The sequence below is a fragment of the Amphibalanus amphitrite genome, unplaced genomic scaffold (genome assembly GCF_019059575.1).
Source record: "Amphibalanus amphitrite isolate SeventyFive unplaced genomic scaffold, NRLGWU_Aamphi_draft 000828F_arrow, whole genome shotgun sequence".
Taxonomy (NCBI): Eukaryota; Metazoa; Arthropoda; class Thecostraca; order Balanomorpha; family Balanidae; genus Amphibalanus; species Amphibalanus amphitrite.
In genome coordinates this window covers 58,154-79,248 of record NW_024882322.1, presented here as the reverse complement: position 1 = coordinate 79,248, position 21,095 = coordinate 58,154, and the positions used below count along the sequence as shown (strand labels likewise).

The 21,095-nt window shown below is 47.0% G+C and overlaps 1 protein-coding gene across 3 annotated transcripts; it reads right to left on the bottom strand.

Annotated features, from left to right (window-relative positions):
* Nucleotides 1-621: 621 nt before the first annotated feature.
* LOC122366743 lies at nucleotides 622-20,432 on the bottom strand. Of its 3 annotated transcripts, none has more exons than XM_043339284.1 (4): nucleotides 19,984-20,432; nucleotides 6,625-7,307; nucleotides 6,173-6,258; nucleotides 622-1,323 (listed from the first exon to the last, which is right to left on the bottom strand). In XM_043339284.1, the coding sequence occupies exons 2-4, from the start codon at nucleotides 7,242-7,244 to the stop codon at nucleotides 1,016-1,018; spliced, it is 1,014 nt and encodes a 337-aa protein (XP_043195219.1). In that variant the 5' UTR covers nucleotides 7,245-7,307; nucleotides 19,984-20,432; the 3' UTR covers nucleotides 622-1,015. The 3 variants fall into 3 exon arrangements, with proteins under 3 accessions (XP_043195219.1, XP_043195217.1, XP_043195218.1); XM_043339282.1 differs by having other exon boundaries at nucleotides 20,199-20,247; XM_043339283.1 differs by lacking the exon at nucleotides 19,984-20,432 and adding an exon at nucleotides 8,961-9,051.
* Between the last annotated feature and the right edge of the window lie 663 nt (nucleotides 20,433-21,095).

Below are 21,095 nucleotides of genomic sequence, written 5' to 3'. Positions count from 1 at the left end.
ACTTTTTTTGTCGACTGTCGTTATGCATTTGAAGTTGATGAACGGCTAATTTGAGGGCAAAAGTCCGGCAAATTTGCTGTTTTTGTTCGAGCAGCTCTTTCTGCTCTGTAGTAACTTTCGACAAAGGCTTTGCAGGTATAGGACCTATGTATGTGACAGTGCGTGATTTCTATAAAAAAAAAAAACAATTATTCCTTTGTTAAGCTTTCTTCCTTTTACTTTCACTTACCTATCACTTTGAATCTCGTTAGTTAGCGGATGGTGAAGATGTCGCAAAATTGACTCGACTTTTGATCAATGATATAATAATCAGAGATGTAGGTTCCATACATCCGCGCACACCTATCAGTGAATAAATCTCAGAGATTGTTCTTTTGGTTTAGCTAAGGCAGCCGCTCACAATATAAGGCTAAGTCACTTAGCGTGACCAATTACCTGACCTTTAATGACAACGGTCTAAAAGTTTGATAAAATGCGCGAACAGACGTATGGGAGGTAGTGGTTACCTAAACATAATTCGGTTACCTCTACATGATACGGAGGGAGTTGTTACCTCAGTTACCCACAAATATTTGGTGATTACTTCCACTGATCGAACTCTCGGCAAGTTCAACGTCAGTCAAGGTTGGTAAAGCGTGTATTAATGTGCGAGACTGCTGGATTTGGCAGCTTTGGAGAAAGCAAAAGATGGGCAGATGGCAGCACGTAAAGAGATAAGCGTACAGAGATGGCAGCACCAAGTCCCCAACTGTCCGACAAGTGACGGCACCAGATGCCTCTCAACATAATGCGGTGCAGTTGCGCCCTTAGCTGAAAGGCTAATCCCCCCCCCCCGGCCGCGCTATGGGGACGGGGACATGTGAGACTGAACACTCTTGTCCCTCAAGTTAGAAAATGTTCGTCTGGCTCACATACCTTCATTGTGCACGCGGTCGCTTAACAAGTGTCTAGAGATCGCTGTAAATAAATATTGCCCGTGGGAGGCGGCCTGACTATCTCTCCGTACTTCGACTGTTCACTCGCGGATGTAGATGTAGACATCGTCTGGATAATCGGCCGGCGGCGACCAGCGGATGGGTCCGCCGGTGCGGATCAGCCCGCCGAACGGCGACGCGGCGTCCGTGTTAGCGTGCATCAGGATCGGCGAGCCGTTGTCCTGAAGGTACGGAAACGACACCTGACCGATGCCGTCGCTGTACTGGAAGCTCTCCGAATCCTCGACGGTGTAGGGCAGCGACAGCGGCACGCCGCCCAGCAGGCTGACGTCCTTCGTGGGAGTGAAGAAGATGCCCCGGTAGTTGAAGGTCCAGTCCCGCCAGTTGTCTACAAAGAATAGGGAAACACAGTCAGAAACGCATTCCTACTTTACACTGATGGGCCTGGGAGAACAATTTTACCCTTCCCCCTTGACGAATATTTGCGATGGCTCCCGAACTTCTTTAACCCGCGCCCTGATGGGGTCTGCCGAGCAACGCGGTCTGATGGGGGGGGGGGGCATTTTGCCCCCCCCCTAAGATCTCGAGAACCACGCAACATAGCGACAAGCGGCAAACGGTGTTGGATAGCCCCAATGGGGAACTACCTTGTGACCGAATTTCATTGACCTAGGTCAGACCGATGACGTCACAAGTCAGGTCAAAGGTCGAATTTTCACCGTTTACAGGCATTTCAAGAAATGCGTTGTAAAATCGAGTGAAATGCATTTCATTGAAAATCATCGATGGGGAAATGTTCGTCAAACACATATTTTGCTATTTGAGGTCACTGATACCAGGTCAGGTCAAAGGGGTCAGGTCACTGAGGGTCACAAATTAAAAATATCATGTGATGCATGTTTTATGGTCCATTTCATATGCCAAATGCGATTATGTGGGATAGACAGCCCTTGAGGTCGGTTCAGATTATGTTTTGGTGAAGGTCAGGTCAAGGTCAGGTCAAGGTCAGGTCAAATGAGGTCAAATTTCAAAGTTGATATTTTTGCATAAAATGGGTATTGATTCGATGCAGCTTGTCACGGGGAGTTCAATTGTGGTCTCCGTTTTGCGCTACATGGTCTAGAATTGCTAAAAATTGAGTTCAAAAATTTGACGTCATCAATTTTAACAGTTTTTTCGCTATAACTTGGCAAAAAAAAGAGATATCGATCTGAAATTTGGTATGTATATCGAAGAGCAAAGGGACTATAGTCTGTTTTTCGTATCTTCTACCTTCACTCAAAGATGTTTTGCCCGTCCAGCACGTTTTTAGGGTATAGTTTTCAAATCTTGACCGCATGGCCCACCACTCATTGCAGGAGTTTGTTGCTCGTGTTGGAGTTCGCCTTCGCTGCGCAGATAAAATCGGAAAAGAAACCTTTAAGCTAGAGTATCGCTTGTATTATCGTTACCACGGTTTAGTGGTACACTGACTACCGACCTATACACAAGGACGTTTTGCTGTTCATAGGTACTTGCATTGTGCGAAGCGCTCTTGCTAAGAACATTTAAATAAAAGTTTAAAGCTTGCACCTTTTCATTGGGTAAAAGAAACTAAATGTGCTATATGTTCTGCCATATTTTTTTCACATGCTTTATTTATGTTTTGCTTTATTTACGTTGTGCTAAATTTTACACCGACGAATAACAAAATTGTCTTAGCCCACGCCCGCTTGGGGGTCCCCAGGCAGATTTGCTTCATCTTATATGTAGTTTTCCTATCTGCCTCACGCGATCATCCCGAAAAGTAAGAAAGATGCGAAGACGCGGGCAAGAATCGATAGCTCTCAACAATTACTTTAGTAGTATACGTATATAGTATAGGTATACCGCATTTTGCTTAGGTCAGTAGTGAAGGCCACTGAAGGTCATAAATTTAAAAAAATCCCGAGCTCAACATGTTTGGACAAATCTGACCAAACCTTGTCAACCGATTGAACTACAGCGCCGTCGAAACATTTTTAGTTCTAGCAGCTATTAGGTATTGTCGAAAGCTGCTGCAGTGATCTTTATCATCTGACATGACTTTTTGACCGCTGGCAATCACCAACGCCTTAGGGCTTATATTATGATACACAAATGCAGGTAATAACAACAATAACACCCACGTATGCATTTTTCGTATTATATTGCGCTGAAAGCATGACGGAGTTGAACTGTGCCACCACCGTCGGTGTTTCTCCGCGCCTTTAACACTTTTGTTTCTGGTATCCAATGAAGTAGGCAAGTTCGATGTAAGTTTGTAATGAAGATGTAAGTTCGATTCTGGCGATATTCTTTGGTTGTGCTCCTTCTTCACCGCCTTATTTCAGTAACCTAACCCACATTTCTTTTGCTTTGAAACGTTGAAAGAAAACGTTACGATCATTTTGTCTTGTCTGAGACCAAGGCCATTGCCCTTCTGTTGTTTGAAAACATAATGAAATTAGAAAGGGATAATTTTGCCAGAATGAAAATATGATGACACGTTTTTATGCAAATGCATTTCACTTGACAAAGAACATTGCATTTTGATTAACGGGATAGGCCAAGGGGACAGACGTTCGATCTTGCGTTCGAGATAAAAATTGACTTGGCAGCGGTGTCGATTTAATTAGATGTTCGCTGGAGCACGTGACTAGAGAGTTTACCGTCTTTGAGTGAAGGTAGAAGATACGAAAAACAGACTATACCACATATATTCCGGTTTTCTCAAAATTCGAAAAATTTTGGAATTTTTTTGAGTTTTTTTCTAAAAAATTCATTTTTTTAATTTTTGGGGGTCAAATACCCAAAATTTCAAACATCCAGGATAGCCGTTTTGTAGCGCCGTTTTTTTCTACACAACCACATAAAGAACTTTAAAATTGCTTGTTAACTGTAGAATTGGTGAGCGTTTCAAGATGTCATGTTTTTTGCTCATTTTTACTCGAACATTACCTCAGTTTGACCTCAATAACTCCTGACCCGAGGTGACCTGTGACTTGAAATTTTGTGTGAAGGTGTCAAATTGATGCCCGGTGGCGGCGCTGCGCGCCGCCGTTTTCTCGCTATTTAAGAAAAACCACAGGGGGGCCAAAATGCCCCCCCCCATCAGGGCGCGGGTTAAGTACAATGTACCATAACTCCCCCCCATCAATTCGTCATCCAGTCCCCTTGATGACGTCACAGGGTCGATTTCTGTAGAGCCTTGCACGGCAAATTTCGACGTCACAGACGAAAACCTCAAATAGTCGCCAAAATAGGGTTTTAAAGATAACGTACCTAAGTTACGAGCACGGTTGTGTGGCATGTATCACTTAACCCGCGCCGGGCCGGGGGGGGGGGGGTTGAACAGTGAACACCCCCCCATTGCGGTTTTTCGCAGCTATATATATATATATATATATATATATATATATATATATATATATATATATATATATATATATATATATATATATATATATATATATATATATATATATATATATATATATATATATATATATATCGAAAACGCGCCGGTATTTTTGGCACACTTGTTCATGCATCTTTTCCACACATGTTGTGAAAATTTCAGATCCCGGTCACTCAAGGTCTGGTCACCAGGTCACGTCAAGTGACCTCACTTAAGAAAAAGCTAGAATCCTCGTCATTGCCACACCGACTGAACGATAACCTTGACAAACACTCTCAAGCATCAGGTTACAGGAAAACTCGACAAGCTGAACCGAAAAATGTCACCCGTGACCTCTCATTATGTCCCTGAGGTCGTATCAGGTCATGAAAGGTCCCCAGCAGTTTTTGACAATGACTTTTGATAGACATGCTAGAGCGATAAAAACACCTAAGATGTGTTCAGCTCGACGATACTGATCGACTGATATGCAGCAATGACATTTTTCCGGTCAGGTCATGACGTTGTCAAATTTTCAAAATGACCTTTAAAGGTCAAATTATAGTTCATTCGACGCATCTCTCGAAGAGAGGAACACGATGCTGGCAAAATAAATATCGTCACTTTCTTAAGTCAATAGTTATTGCAGATTTTTTTTTGTCATAAAACGGCTATTTTTGGAGTTTTGCCCGCTGGAGGCTAAGTCGTTGACCTGAGGTCAAATGTGAGGAATACAACAACAAATGTCTTTAACAAATATCTTCATATTATGAAGTTATTTCAGTGTTTAAATCGAAAATGATGTCTGATAATTTGACAAATGAGGTCTACAAGCATCTGTGCAACCCAAGCTAACAGCTTTTAAGAACCAGTAAAACGCCTTTTGGGCGAAGAACGAGCGAGCGAGATAGTGAGCCCTGCACGTGCGGAAGGGCGAGAGGGTATATTCAACGGGCTTGTGCAAAACACTCTTCTACAATCTACCGGTCGGTAGCGGTGTGCCAACTTTGAACGCAATCGGCCCAGCTGTTCCTGAGATCTGGAGGCGGCATTCTGCACGTGCGCACGTGCAAACGGGGTCCAAACTGACTTTTGCGCGACACACTACTAACCGGTCCCCAACCGTGTACCAAAGTTGAGCACAATCGGCCCAGCCGTTCTCGAGATCTGGAAGCGCCCCCTGCACGTGCGCACGTGCAGTAGCACCCTAATCGCAACACATGGGAATGCATTACCTGGTGGGTGCCTACCGGTATGCCAAGTTTCAGTGAAATCGCCCCAGTCATTACCGAGTTATTGAAATGGGAACAAATTTGGCACCTCTTCTTTTTGCATTTTGCACGTGCAGTGGGGGTCACTCACATAGAGCAAGAGTATCCGACCTTTGGTAGAAGGGATCCAACTACCCAACACAAATTACCGCAAGACAATCGCCCAAGCGGCTGCTAAGATATAAGCCTCTCAAAATCACTACTTTTGGACAGCTTGAGCACCCTGGACTTTTCACGTGACACGTGCCACGATGATCACTGAGACACGAAGTAGTCAATTACGGGTTAGAAGGGATGGGGCTACCCAGCAAAAAAGACCGCAGCCCAATCGGTCCAGGGGTTGCTGAGTAATAAGCCTCTCAAAAGCGTTACAGGCCGGGCCAGGCCGCTCATACTGAGATTTTTTCCGTGATATTGAAAAGACTTCGCTTCACTAGTTGCGCTCGCTCGCTCGTCAAAACACAGTGAACCTCATTTGACCAAATCTGCACCTAATCTGCACCAAATGTGTACCAGATGGCCGTCGTGAAAAACGGCAATTGGTATGTAATCGGTTGGCCGTGTCTTACCGGATCCATTATCGTCGACACGCGTTCCGCCGACAAATACCGAGTAGGTGGCATCTGGTGAGGAGTCGCGGATATGATCAGCAGCCCTGGCAAACAAACAACAAACAGCAACAATTCAATCCTCGACGTCATGTGCATTTCGGGCAGCAGGGGGATATCAGTCATCGCAAGGCGATTTAAAACGAGTGAATAACAAATAGATACGGCTTCAATTATCATCATATTTGAGTGATTTGACATTTACCCTACCTGTGACCTCATAAGGCAAACACTAGTGATTTAAAGATTCATTTTGATTTTTCTTGGGTTTTACATATTTGTAATTTCTACCTTTTATCAGATAGACTTGAATTGTGATTTTGATTGTGCTCATGCTTGTGCTCGTTGTGTCTTGATAAGTGACCCAGACACGGATCCTTATAACAGCAACTACCAGCGTGTTCCCCACTCACCACAGTATCGAGTAGAGGCCGTCCGTGTCTGGCGTGCCATCCTCTTCGTAAGAGGTGAGGTTGAGCCGCGATTGGACTGTCCATCTGGCGGAAGGAGAGGCATTCAGCAGCAGGGTGTAGCCGCCGCGTCTCATGCTGCACTTCACGAGCATCTCTTTATCGGCGATGTAGGCCCAGTAGCGGTGGTCGGGCAGTTCGCTGTTGATCTGGTGCAGGTCTCGGCAGGTGACCGTCGGGTCGGCGGTGCAGATGCGGCCGCGACACGCGTCGCCCGTAGTCACGCAGTCCCTGTCAGAGCGACAGAACTCCCCGGTCCGAGAGCTGTTGGGCTTGAAGAAGAACTGGTTGTGGTGGTTCCACCGGGAGTCGCGGTTGAACTCGGCCGGGCCGCCGACGGCCGAGTACAGCGTGCACTGGCGACTGTTTTTGTCGAGCGTGAAGCTCAGGCAGGCGGCGTTCTGGCTGCAGAGGCCGCAGCAGTTGCAGGCCGTGGAGCCGTCGCGCAGTGAGAAGCTCTCCAGCTCGAGCGAGGACGTTAGACGGCCGAAGTAGAGCTGGTTGTTCAAACATCCGGTGGCGATGTGTGCCGCCAGGACCAGCAGGAGGCGTCTCAGAGGCATGGTGACGGGTCACGGCGATCTGGAGACCCCGAGCACCGGCCGCTCTCGGCCGCGGCAGATCAGCTGAAACGCGAGGGGTGTGCGGTTCGCAGGGGGTACGGTACTGCGTCAGGTAATGGACCGATGCTTATGCATAATAGCATGGAACTGGACCGGACGTGAAGAGAAGGTAAGGGAGAGCACACTACGTGGCGAGATAACACGGGATGCGAAGGAATGACACGGATAGAACGAGAAGGAATGGAAAAGGGACAAGACGGAACGAGACCGACACAAAATGGATCGTTACGGGTGTAATTGTAAGTACCCTTTGTAGGAAACATTTACATAAGCTTACTCAAGTTTATTGCAATTCTGGCATTGGTTGGCACCACCCGAAATGCACGACCCGACCCGGATGGTCGGGTGTCCATTTCTTTCCATGCACAGCCGTGGTCGCAATGTAAGAAATGTGTCACGGGTCTTACTGGGGCATATTTAGTCCTTAATGTACTCCCCTCTGACTGTAGATTCAGTTTTACTGCTGCAAATGACCTCCCTCGTTTGGAGAAAGTGCATACCTAGTTTACGACGTGCTCGTTCGTAATGATCACTAGCAAAAGTAGCTACATAGGCGAATGAAAACTAGACACTGGTGCAGCTTGAATTTCACCGGCCTTCAGCGTTACTTTGACACGGGGAAGCTGCTGCTAGCAAATGGACTCTGTGATTTGCACACAATATGACTTCTGAATTCGTCACCTATTATATTTACTGACCACGGTTACCGCTAAGGCATGGGTACAGCAATATAGCTTTATTGCCTCTGGCGAATAAAATTGGCTATGGTGACAAAGTGATTCGTAAATCAAACACGTTTTATTGCACAGGTACAGCTGACAGCCAATAAAATATGTTCTTTAAACTGCACATTAGCTTGCGCTCATTTTATTTTAGCTTGAACACTTTATGATTAATGACAAAAGCCACTAAGCTTTCTTTAGTCGTCACCAAATCCCTTTTCTTCGAAATGTGAAAGTGCTGCCGCCTGCCAAGCGATTAAGAAGACATGAGCCGTTTTGTCAAAAAAAGTATTTATATACACTGTGAAAAAAAGAAGAAAGAAAAGGGGAAAAGCCACCTATCGAAATACTTTGAGACATGAAATGAGACAGCTGGAGTGAGTGCAGCGACCTACTTATGTGCTTGTTTTTTTTCGACCTTTCGGATAGATCTTCATACCGCATGCAACTATATATCGACTAGTTTCTGAGGTATAACCGGAAATGTTAAAGTGCAAAATCTACCGCTTAATCTCGCGAGAGCCGTACTCACATGGCCTTGGAGTCGCATTGGAGGAGCATCGGGAGCGTGCAATTATCATGCCTGCATACTAGCACGTTGAGCCCCACGCTTCGATCTAGCCATAGCTCCGTCAGTGCATACGATCGATTAACCAATCAGCTGCTACTTATCTTCGGGAAAGTATTCTCTCTTGTTTGACACAGCGCTCGAGTAATTCAGTGTGACCGCAAAATGTTCATGATGACCGCGCAGCGACGTGCCGCAGTGCCGTGCAGTGCTGTGCTGTGCCTTTTTCAGTGCGCGCAGTACCGTGCTTGGGCACACCGCCTTGCCGTGCTCAGTTCGCGGCATATCGTGCTCAGGAATAGGTACTACATAACTGGAAGTACACTATAATTCGCCGTATTTCCGAACACCGATTTCTCTCCTTACCTGACCGTGTCACTAGACGAGCTGCAGTCAGCACGGCCCACCTCAGAGCCGGCCCCGGGCTCACTGATCAATGAGGAAGGCGGCCTCGCGGTCAACCGGCCCTCGGTGCAGTGGCACCACGGTGACCAAGACCGTCACTCGGTGCTCGGTGACCGGTGACCGTCACTCGGTGCTCGGTGACCGGTGACCGTCACTCGGTGACCAGTGACCGTCAGGTGACCGGTGATCGTCACTCGGTGCTCGGTGACCGACACTCGGTGACCAGTGACCGACACACCTCCCCTGCTGCAGACGCTCGCTGACGTGCAAACGCAGAGCGTGAGCCATGAGGTGGGCCTTGGTCTCCCTTAATGAGGCGGATAGTAGCCACACGCACGTTTTACGGCTGCTGGCCGCATGAGAGGTGCATTAATAATCATTAAATTGATTGATATAATTTAAAATAGCCGATTTCACGACGGGATATTTGGCGACTGCACCAAACTTCACCGAATCTGCACCAGATTCCTTTTACAATAAACATCTTTATACCATGAATTAGTTTCGGTGTTTCAGTAGAAAATAATATCTGATAATTTAACAAATCAGGCATATACGAGTACTTAGGCAACTGCGCAACCCAAAGAATAACTTCTAAGAAACACAATGAACCTTACTTAACGAAATTTGCACCAAAGCTGCACCAAATGTGAACCAAATGTGTACTAGAAAGCCGTCGAAAAACGGCTTTTTAGATGAAGCAATCATTGAACACTTTAACAGGCAGTAGTAAGTCAGCGACAGCCCAGTCGTAGTGGCAGTTAGAACTCTTAAGCTGTTAGCAAATCACGAGCTTGAGTATAGAACAACAGTGAAGTGAAGACGAGGCATCAGGCGAGTTGATGCCATACCAAGCCCCCAATCTGGCTGAGTGCTGTAGACACTATTCTATTCACGGCATTCGGTTACAGGTACATAAGCAGTGCTATCATGGTGGCACTGTTCATGTAAACGGAAATGTTTCGCCGCTAAGCATCGTCAGATGTATCTAACGATGCCTTAGCGGCGAACGCTTATTCTGTGTATCAGTCTTTTTATCTGCTAAAATGATACATTTGTGCCAAGTTAATGATCAATTTCTTTCCTATTATAAATATTTGCATTAATCATGGCTAAAAACACCATCCATTACATCAAATATTGTATTCGTATTGTATTGTATTCACATTGCGCAATCGTTCCATGGACTCATGGCTATTATGATTGACATGTCATAATGACGAGAGAGATGATAAAAACACACGCACGCACATAACATTCCATTCAGTCTGCGTCCGACAGCCAGCTAACCGCTGCTATACTGGTTTGTTATCAGGTGATCTCGGAGGTTTGCTCTAAACTGCCGCGGTCCCATATCTCGGAGACATTGCGGCAGGGTATTATACTCCGCGACGGCGGCGAACAGAAACCGCCGGCGGCCAGACTCAGAGCGTATCGCGGGCATGTGGAGCTGGCCGGCCTGCCTGGTGTCACGGTGGTGAACTTCACCGCGTGTCACCAGACTGCCGTGCAGTTGCTCTGGTTGGCCGGTGGACAGCATCTGCTTCAACAGGGTCATCGAGTGGTACCTGTACATGTTGGCGGCTGACATCCACCTCAGGTCCCTCAGTACGTCACTAATATGGTCGTATTTATTTAAATGAAGTTCAGCCCAAGGTCAGGTCATGTGAGGTCAACATTGGAAGTTGGTTTTTAAGACCAAAAAGGTGTCTTTCTGAAAAAGGTGAAAAAGGTGTCTACCAAAAAGGTGTCTATCTGAAACATTTTTCACGACGAATCGAATGGTGTTATTTCATTCCTGTATCAAAAGAAAAAATGAAAATTTGTGCTTAGCAACATTTTGGTCAGCTTTGTGTTCAAATTAGAACGTAGGCTCTTATCATGCATGGCTCTATGATATATGCTCCGTGTTTTGATAAAGTCAACATTTTTAGATTTCATGACTTTTTTCCTGGAACATCATATTTATTTTTAGAATTATGCGTCCAAATCATTCACATACAATTCAACCTTTTTGTTACGCCATCCATCTTTAAAAGCTGATAAAGATATTTAACGTGTTTTGACTTTTGAGCTTTTAAAGCAACAATTCCGTGACATGCCGTCACTAAGAACTCATTTTATCAAAATCACATCGGATTTCGTTCAATTTTTCAGAGATCTCAGATCACGTCCAATTGACGTATGATACGGTACTGAGACTTTGACGTAGCTGGGCTTACAGCGCTATAAGATATTGGCGAAATACGGAGGAGGGATGATTTGCCGCCCCTTAGCGGGGCGCGGCTTAGCCTTTCAGTACCTGCAATGCCTATGTTTGACTACTTTTTCCGAACTTATTCCCTTTTATTTTTCACGTGTATTATGGTGTACCTATCTAACGTTGGCTCAGTTTCGGTTTTCCAACACCCTCCAACATGGGTGGAGAATGCGGTATGGCATGTATGGCATGCGCCACACCAACTTAAAAAATGGTATGGCAATGCCATACCAACTTTTAGGGTAAAAACTATGAAATTTAAGGATTACAGCTTATAAAAATATAAAATATGAGGTAAAAATGCTTTGTATCATGAACAAGGAGTTTCAGGGAACAAGACAAGTAATCCACTGCATACTTGGTTTAATTAAGGTTGCAATTATTCTCGATGCGTTTTAATAATTTGTCCGGTGTCAATTACACTATTTCATCTCAAATTTGATATACATATACGTTATATGGAACCGTCATGTAATGTACAAAAAGTGCACTGTTATACCTATGTACCCAGATTTTCCTAATGTGTCAACGTTTCTGCTATTAAGCATTGTTTCAAGCAACTGGCGCCATACCAACTTTGAAAACAATTCTCCACCCATGCCCTCCAAATGGCATCACTGCCACTGAACATTTAGAGCTGAGGCGTTTGACGGTGTCGGGCTGGTGGTCTGAAAAACAGGCGCTCGTCGGTAATCGACACCTCTCGGCGCTGCTGCCACCTAGTGGCCAGCGCCGGCAGCACCCGGAAAAGGTCCGATCGGTCGGCGCGCGCCTGGAGGGGGAGTGCAGTGTCTGGAGCCCCCCCCCCCCTCCGGTACCAGATGATTCATCTCACCACACCCTCGCCCGGCCGCGGCCGGTCCGGCACACACTCGGCTCGGTACACCGCCTCCGAGAACCGCCGTCACATGCCCGCGTCTCCGTGATAAACCTGCTGTCCGTAGTCATACTGTCACAATCACCAACATGCTGCTACAAAGTCTCTGTCATACTGTCACAGGTCATCTGTCAGTTGTCACAATCACAAGCTTGCTATTACAAACTCTATCGCACACCCGTTGTCACATGCATGATAGTAACAGAGCCAGTAGCGGCGGAACACCTTCAATTAAAGGGGGGGGGGGGGCACTGCCGACTTTTGGTCCCATTCTTTCAACGCCCATAGAGCTAATGTTAAAATGGCAAAATCAAGGGGGGGCACGGTGCACCGATGCCCCCCCGTTCCACCGCCTATGAACAGACCCACTGTCACAGACCCACTGTCACAGACCTACTATCGCAGAAGATTAGGCTGTATCAGAATGTCCAATGTAGCTGGCTAGTGGCTATTGTTGCAGCTCGTTCGCTCATACCAGTATGTGCTAAAATTTGACGTCCCTCAGGTCAAAGGTTTGGCCTCCAGCTGAAAAACACCGCCAGGAAGACATTTTTGCGCAAAATAGCTTTATGTAGATTCATACAGAAAAAGAAAGATCCGTCGTAAAGCAGGCTGGTTTTCGCTGACGGAATAAAAAGAGTGCAGGTCAGCAGAGGGTTAAAATGAGTATGAAGTAAATGAATCATGGGAGTTTTCATGGACTTACAAATAACAATGCCTATTCACACTAATATTAGTTCAGCATTTGACCCCCGCTGCGTCAGCTGTCAGTGGGCTCCTGGGCGAGCCGCAGACGTTTTGGCGGTGCGGAATTAGTCACTGTACTGGTCAGCTCCGCTAAATTTGGCGCCGGCGAGCCGCGCCACGACAAAAAGACTGGTCGGTAGCCGCCGTGGCGGGTATATTTGGCGCGAGAGGCGGCCAGCGCGGCCGGTGACCTTGGTGAGCTGTTTTCCCGCGTCGCGTGAGACCGCTGGGGCCCCTCCCCTCCGGCGGGATGACCCAACAGAGGTGCGGGAGCTGATGCTTGCCTGCTGTCTCAGTGCGGTCTGTCACTACATATTCGACACTCGGTTGGACAACACCTTCATCACTGGAAAATGGAAATCGCGCTTTGTTGACACACGCGTGACCATCACAGTGCTCTTGTTCCATCCAGCACACACAAACACACTAACCTTGTCACAGTATTCGGCAGGGAGGGCCGATAATCATTCTGATCCTCGGGCATCACTGTCTCATGTCATGAGACAAGGGCTGACCTCTGTTTTTTATGCTTTTTCGAGCACATTTGTTTTTCTTATTGTTATTTTCTTATTAACAATTGCTTATGGAAAGAGGGTAGGGGAGAGCGGGGCCAGTTGAAACACGGGGTCAGATGAAACATGGCTTTATTTTCAACAATATGCAACATATGGCGTTGCCGACACCACTGCGCATCCGCGCTCGATCACTTCCTTTGTCAACGGCGTTTGGGCGGCAAACGGACGGTAATTTTGATTTGACAATTGCTTTTGTGTTTTTGAGGGGCGTTTGGGAGAAATCGTTTTTATGAATATTTTGTGATATCTCATATACCTTTGTTTGCTGAAAGAAGAACTCCTGGCTCCGGAATAACACCTTCTTTGGTCCTTCATTCAGCATGATGCCGTCCCTCCAGCTCGTTTGACATGTGCTTTACGGCGCGTGCGAGATGGCGCGGGAGCGGATGGGGTCAATTGAAACGCTTTTCTGAGGGTCAGTTGAAACAGGGCCACAGGCCGTTTCAATTGACCCCGGTGACCTTTGCAATGGTTATTGTTCAGGGGCTGTAAACATTAAAGGAAATAGTCCACCTTTGAAATGAGCTTTTAAACTGAAATAGTAGTTTAATAGAGCTCAATTTTTGACTCCTTTTTCTCCAGCCTTTTGCTTGAAAGCACACTATAGCCTGAGATATTTCTAATTTTTCTCATCCGCCCATTTTACCATAGTCTATGTGCTTTATGTCACCTATTATGAGGAACTTTGCACTTTTAGCTTTCCAACGACCTATTGAATGTACCATTTGGAAAGTAAACCGGACAAAATATCTCCTTAAGAAAGTGGCCTTAAAGAGGAAAACATCCCATTGTTAAGGATAGGTGCAATTGACCCCATGGGCTGGTTCAATTGACCCTCGCATCGGGGTCATTTGAAACGGGCGTAGAGCTGTTTTATAAGCATGCGTTTGGCAGCAAAATATGTTTGAAACATAATTTTACATATCTTAAAATAAAGCCAAAAGAGCATATTTTTTCATGGCATTGTGCATTTTTCGATATGACAACTAGATCTCGCTGTGCATGTGAATATACAAAAAGTGGTTCAACTGGCCCCGCTCTCCCCTACAAATGGCCAGCCTCATTGCTAATAAGGCTCTCACTTTCACTATTTTGTGTTCGAATGTGCATGCATAAGCCATTGGCGAGCATACCTATGATTAATTACTTATTAGATCTTTGACATTTATGGTAAGTTCTGCGATGTGAAATGCGGAGTTGTGAGCTGTGTTTTTGTGTTGAATAATTTATGTCCGTGCTACTTAGCCAGTAGCAGCACTGAGGGACACCGTAACAGCCAAGAACTCCTGTTCATGCCAAGGCACAATCAAGTATGGGTACCTACATTTGTGCATACATGCATAATGTGTAGCACAAGCTTCACCAATTTTCCAAATTACATGAGGAACTGCTTATTTCCGACCATGGAAAATATACGATGCATGCACGATGCATACATGGCAGTTCACGTGAGTCGATAAGCCAACATCTGATAGTCTCTTGGGAAAGAACATTGCAAGATAGCAGGCAACTCCCAGAGGCTTTGTCAGTCTATTCAATTCCGAAATGTTCCATATATATTGGTGAGTTGAGTGATTTGATTTGTCTATCACTGATAAGTGATAAATACTTAACAATGTCCCTTTGAGACTGTCCGTTGCAGTTTTTTTTTCTCTCTCTGTAAGCCCGAGTTTTTTTATCGAAGGTTGCTGCCTGTTTAACCCATGCTGCAGTCATGTGTGAGAAAGGGAGGGTATTAGAGCTGGGATCGTTGCATGTGCTGTCGCTCTGTGTAAGGCAGGGCTGCTCATGAAAATTGTGTACGGGGTCCAGCAGAGACTGAACTGAATTACACCCGTGGCTCGCACACTGTCCGTCTGGGGACGTCGGCTACCTGGATTTTCCCAAAATGTCAGGTGGCGGCTGACAGAACGGGGGAGCGCGGGGATTGAAGCGGCCCTGGATCCTCTGTGACAGACCGACCTGCTTATTATCACTGCTCTGAGTAAACAGGGGCGTGGGCAGCCGCCGCCGCCACCCGTCGGCCGTCCTACTCCCGAAATAGTGCGCGATGACTCACCGGCCGAGCGGCACACAGGTCGGTGACGAGGCCGAGCCGCTGCCAACCGTCTCCGCAGCGGCCGACACCCCGACCCGACCTGCCAGCGCGCAAACCGGGGCGGGGCGCCGCCGAGACTCGGCGGACGGGTATCACAGACCGCCCCAGTGACCTGCCAGCGCGCAAACCGGGGCGGGGCGCCGAACCCCGGCGGACAGGGTAGCGCCAACCGCCTCAGTGACCTGCCAGCGCGCAAACCGGGGCGCCGCCGAGACCCGGCGGACAGGGTAGCGCAAACCGCCCCAGTGACCTAGACTGGGACCTCCCCACTTCAGAATAGGATACAGTCCAATCCGTCGCCACCTCAGACTTTAACACCACCTGCACCAGGTCACATCAGACTGGGATACCGCACGGCGCACACCAAGTCATGACATCAAACTGCTATCTCCTCCAGCTGAGACTGGGACTCCCTGCCTCACTCCGGAGCATCGTGCCCTCCACTACGTTTGTTTGGGACATGAAAGCCCTGCATAGCTCTCCTTCTCATCTAGTGACTTTCCCAAGTAAAAATCATCGTTGACTTTCTTGTTCTGTAGAAAATGTGATCGCTTTATCACTAGTAATGATCACTAATCATTGTGCATACATATATTACAACAGCCTGCGGAATTAATGAAAAGCAATTAAACAACTTCAATGTAGGTATTTATCTTTTTGATCATTTTTTTTTTTTACAAGTCTTTGAGCTCCTTTTATCGTTTGCGAAGGTGGCCGATAAAAGGTCGACCATATAGCTAGTGAGCTACCCAGGTCACCATTTTCGAACTCAGCGTGCCATGGGCTATCTGTATTCTGTATGCCAATTTTGAGCGAAATCAGTTACTCGAATTGGAATCCGAATACGAATACGACGCTAACTTTATGGACATACCTAAGATGCCAAAGTGTTTTTTTTTTCGGTTCGTTGATCTGAAGGTCGATATTTCAAAATGAAGTTGTCAGTAGTTCGCCAAGTATCCGCATGATAAAAGTAGGGGAGAGTGGGTTACGATGCCCAGGGTGGGAAAGACGCCGCAGCCTCTCTAATGGCGAAACAAGGAATACAATATGGAAAATAATGCTCTTAGCGTAAAGCGGAAGCCTTTATTGTTTACTGCACAAAAAGATTACGCAGCTCAGTTGGGCAATGATGGGCTGGTGGCTGCATGTTTTGTATTTGCTGATTAAAAAAAAATATATATATATATTTTGGTGTCAAAACATTGTGAATATCAAAAAGGTAAACAATTTTTATGCACTTTGTTATTGCCGTGATGCATTCACATGCGTGTACTGAGTCCCAGCCAGTTTGGTTCAGGGTTTAGTTTTAGTACTAACAAATTGTACAAATTGCTATTTGTCAATTCGGTGCCTGGGGAAAGATGCCCCCTGACCTGATGGGGAAAGACGCCACCTAACCCATAGGCTGCCCTTCAAGAAACCTGTCGAATCATTTAGTACATATGTACTTGTGGTGAGAAATAAAAGGCGATTTAGGACTATTGACAGTGCAATATAACGGTCAGGTGCTCCTCATGCCGGTCTCTCGGCCCATACACCGACTTTTTGGGCGATATCTGACTCTGAGAGCCCTCACGACGGCCTCTGTGGAGTGTGGACCCGCGCCCTGCTGGGGGGGGGGGTGTTTGAACACCCCCCTTGTGGTTTTTCGCGAATATCTCAAAAACGGCAGCGCGGAGCGCCGCCGTTTTTGGTACACCTTATTATACATCAATTCTACACATGTTGTGAAAATTTCAGACCAAGGTCATTCAAGGTCAGGTCACCAGGTCACTTGAAGTGACCTCACCTCATAAAAAGTTTCAATGTCTGTCATAGCTACACCGAGTGACCGATCGCTTTGAAATTTTCAGCGATTGCTAAGAGCAATAGCATGTACAAAATGTATATCTCAGAATTTTGATATCGATGACCTAAGGTCAGGTCAATTTTGCGACCTCCCCATTATAAGTCAATGGGAGAAAATTGAAATGCGCCTCTTTTGGACGAAAGACATTATAAACACTCCTAAACACTGAAATACAAGTGGTTTAGACACACTGAACATGAAAATGGTGTCCGTGACCCCTGTTTATGCCCTGAGGTCATCTTAGGTCACGAATGGTATCGAACAGTTTTTCGCAAATAACTTTTGATAGAGGCATGCTAGAGCGATGAAAACACCTTAGATGTGTTCAGCTCGACGATACGGATCGACTGATATGCAACATGACCCTTTCCGGTCAGGTCATGACCTTGACCTGAGGTCAAATTTTCAAGTTGACCTTTCAAGGTCAAGTTATAGTTCATTCGATGCGTCTTGACGAGAGGAACACGATGCCGGTAAAAGTAAGCTCGTACAAGGCTTGGGTCAAAAGTTATTTCAGGAAAACTGTTTCCGAAAAAAATCGGTTATTTTTGCAGTTTTTGCCCCCTGCAGGCAAAACCGTTGACGTTAGGTCAAATCTGAGAGAATTACTCAGAAAGGGCGTTAATAGGGCTATCGAATGCGCTTTTCTGCGGCGCTGTAGCTCTATTGGTTCCCGAGTTATGCGTTGGCTTCTTGGAAATTGTCGACATTCGACCTGGAAATCGGCGAAATTTTGCCTTCAATGACCTCTGGTGACCTGACCTTTGACCTGACCAAAAAATTGTCCGAAGTGATTTCCTCATTATTTTTGACGCTCTTTCGAACGCCGCCTTCCGCGTATCGCTACGTGGCCCAGGAGCCGAGTTAGAAGGGGGGTGTTCAAAGTTCAAACACCCCCCCCCCCCAGCAGGGCGTGGAAATCCAGGACCCCCAGCCGGGCGCGGGTTATTGGCTCCGCGACCCCTCAGAGCATCATTTGGGACCGCCAAAATGGCTCCACGGGCCGCGCTGGCATCTGATGTCCCCACGATGGTCTTGAGGGCTCTCAAGACTCATGAAGACCTATAAGGGCCCCACAACGGTCTTTGAACGCCACCACGAAGGCTTGTTTGACCGCGCTGGACTATGATGGCCCTCACGATGACCTCTGAAGCCCCTCACGGCAACTTTTGAGGGTCCTTACGATGGCGTTTAGGTGCCTACCACAGAATAGAAGGGAACTGATTCGTTCAGGCAATTCACGTGCCCATTTAAGTATACTAAGGATGTATACCTACTAAGGATCTTACCCAACGCCAGGGGGCGTCTTTCCCACCCTCTGGGATAAGATGTCCCCTTGCACTACTTCAGGAAAATAACTAATATCAAAAAAGTTATCATATTTCAAGCACGGAAGTGTAACATTTTGTGGAGAAAAATGATGTCGGCTTACGCTGAAACTCCAAGTTCTTGCTTTGCGGGCGTCATTTTTTTTTTAATGTAACTTTACAAACCCCTTTCCCCACTCTCCCCTATAATTGAAAACAAAACGATATCATGCATCATCTACCTTCAAAGTCGCTGAACGTCTCGAAGTCACCGTTTCACGTTCCAATTGTTAGGTGCGGCCATCGCCCAACCATCCAGGTATCACAGATAAATAACTTTTGACGCCAACAGCCTTGACCTTACCGAGCGGTCCCACCTGGATTGCCCTGTTAACCCACTCCAGCCGCGTGCTATTTGTAGCGTGTGCAAAAGCCAGGTGGCAATGTTTGACTCAGATGCGTCACTGATTGGACAGCTGGCCTCTTACGTCAGCGACCTAGATCCAACCAGCCTGGAGCATCGTGCCACACCTCCCTAACACGTTGTGAAGAGAGAAAGCTCGTGCTATTTGTAGCGTGTGCAAAAGCACGTGATTCAGCGGCGTCGCTGATTGGACGACCAGCCACTGACGTCAGCGACCTGCTCAGCCAGCCGGGCGCTTCGTGCCACACCTCACTAACACATAGTGGAAAGTGGCCAGGATTATTTGTAGCGTGTGCAAAAGTCACATGGCAGTGTGTACCTCAGCAGCGTCGCTGATTGGAAGCTTAGTCTTTGACGTCAGCGTCCTAGACCCAACCAGAGCCGGCGCTTCGTGCCACACCTCCCTAACACGTTGTGCTGAGGAGGACCGCCTTCTATTTGTAGCGTGTGCAAAAGTCACGTGGTCCTGTTTGTCTGGGTAGTGGGTAGTTTCGTCGGTCGGTGCATGACAGCTCGGGTAGAAGGAGTTTAGATGGAGTCCCGCCTTAGATGGAATTTTCGCCCCCAGTTACTGAGCATAAGCCATGATAACCACCAGTTGGTGCAGTGACCACCAATGCATTTGCTAATCTGAAGCATGATTCCTAACATGGACATAATCGCATTTTTTATATTTCGTCCATCCCTGTGATACCTACTACCATTTGAAACACATAAGCGGTGTGGTACACGGTAAGTCGTAATTTCGTCGATCCGCACCGCTTCTAAAAAGTTTTCCATTGAAAGATCGACAGTTACAGCTGATGATTATTTTGAGGCAAGAAAACAAGTGCAGTGTACTTACCTTTCAATGAACAAATTTCCATTTCTTCATTGGTCGGGTGGGCAAAAATATTAAAGCATTTCACACAAAAAAGAAGAAGAAGAAATGCAGGCAGACCAGGTCCTCATTATAAATTACAAACGAAGGTTTCCTTGACCTGACATCATCAGTGATAGCCATCCCACTGTAATTGTTTCCATTTAACCAATTGGTTCCTGAATAGAGTCGCTCTCAACTTTGCTGGGTGCACCATCCGTGCACGTTTTTGCGCTGCAGAAAGTCGCTTGCGTAACAGTTTTCTGACGCCGACCTAGGTACTGCTTGTGTTTCAACGCATCTGATGAGAAACCAAAAAAGCAGGGTAGTGTTCTCCGATTCCAAGTGGGTCGCCCTGGCCGTGAGGGCCGAGTGCAGACTCCGCCCACCGCTCCGCCGCCGCCCACTGCCTTGATCCGCCGCCTCTGCCAGCTGCGGGGCCGGTGGGCGAGGCCCGCAGCGCCGGCCCGGCCCGGCCTGTTGGTTTTGGAGCGTCTTTGTTTGGCTGGCACCGGTCTGGCCGAGCAGCCAGCCCCAAAATACCTGCCACCGGCGGCTGGCGGTGCTGGAAGGTGCGCCGGCGATCCAGCGGAGGGGCTGGCCTGCACCGGCCGGCGCGATCATCAAGGTGGCAGCGGGGCCAGTGGTCGAGCGCGGCTCCCGCCGGCCGACTAATGAAGGTTCGGGGCTCAGGGCGTAGGAGCTGTAGGTTTTAACCCTCGCCCTGGCAGGGCATTTTTCATAACACGGCCTGGCAGGGGGGGGGGGGGGGTCGATGCGACCCCCCCTCGCGATTGGCTCCTATGGCACCTAGAAACACCAAATTTGGTAGGTAGGTGGGCCCCCTGGAGTTCTCGCCCCTGTGCAAATTTGGTTGCTCTAGGTCAATATTTAGGGGGGTTTTGGGGGGTATAAATGTAAAAATTTCGCTAAAAACAGGTCAAAAGTTTTTCGCTTATAACTTTTGATCTAATTAAGATAGAGCAAAAAGAAAAGCACCAGTGAACTCAGCACGTCAAGGCGCGTCGAATGATATACTTTTTAGCTTGCTTAAGTGTACTTAAAGTTTTTCTTAAATTTTAAGTAAACTAATAAAT

What these genes read in the sequence shown, in the direction of transcription:
- LOC122366743 (XM_043339284.1), bottom strand. Translation starts at nt 7,244, where the DNA reads ATGCCTCTGAGACGCCTCCTGCTGGTCCTGGCGGCACACATCGCCACC. An exon ending in GGCCTCTACTCGATACTGTG is followed by an intron (nt 6,259 to 6,624) that starts GTGAGTGGGGAA and finishes TTTGTTTGCCAG; the next exon opens with GGCTGCTGATCATATCCGCG. An exon ending in TGTCGACGATAATGGATCCG is followed by an intron (nt 1,324 to 6,172) that starts GTAAGACACGGC and finishes TATTCTTTGTAG; the next exon opens with ACAACTGGCGGGACTGGACC.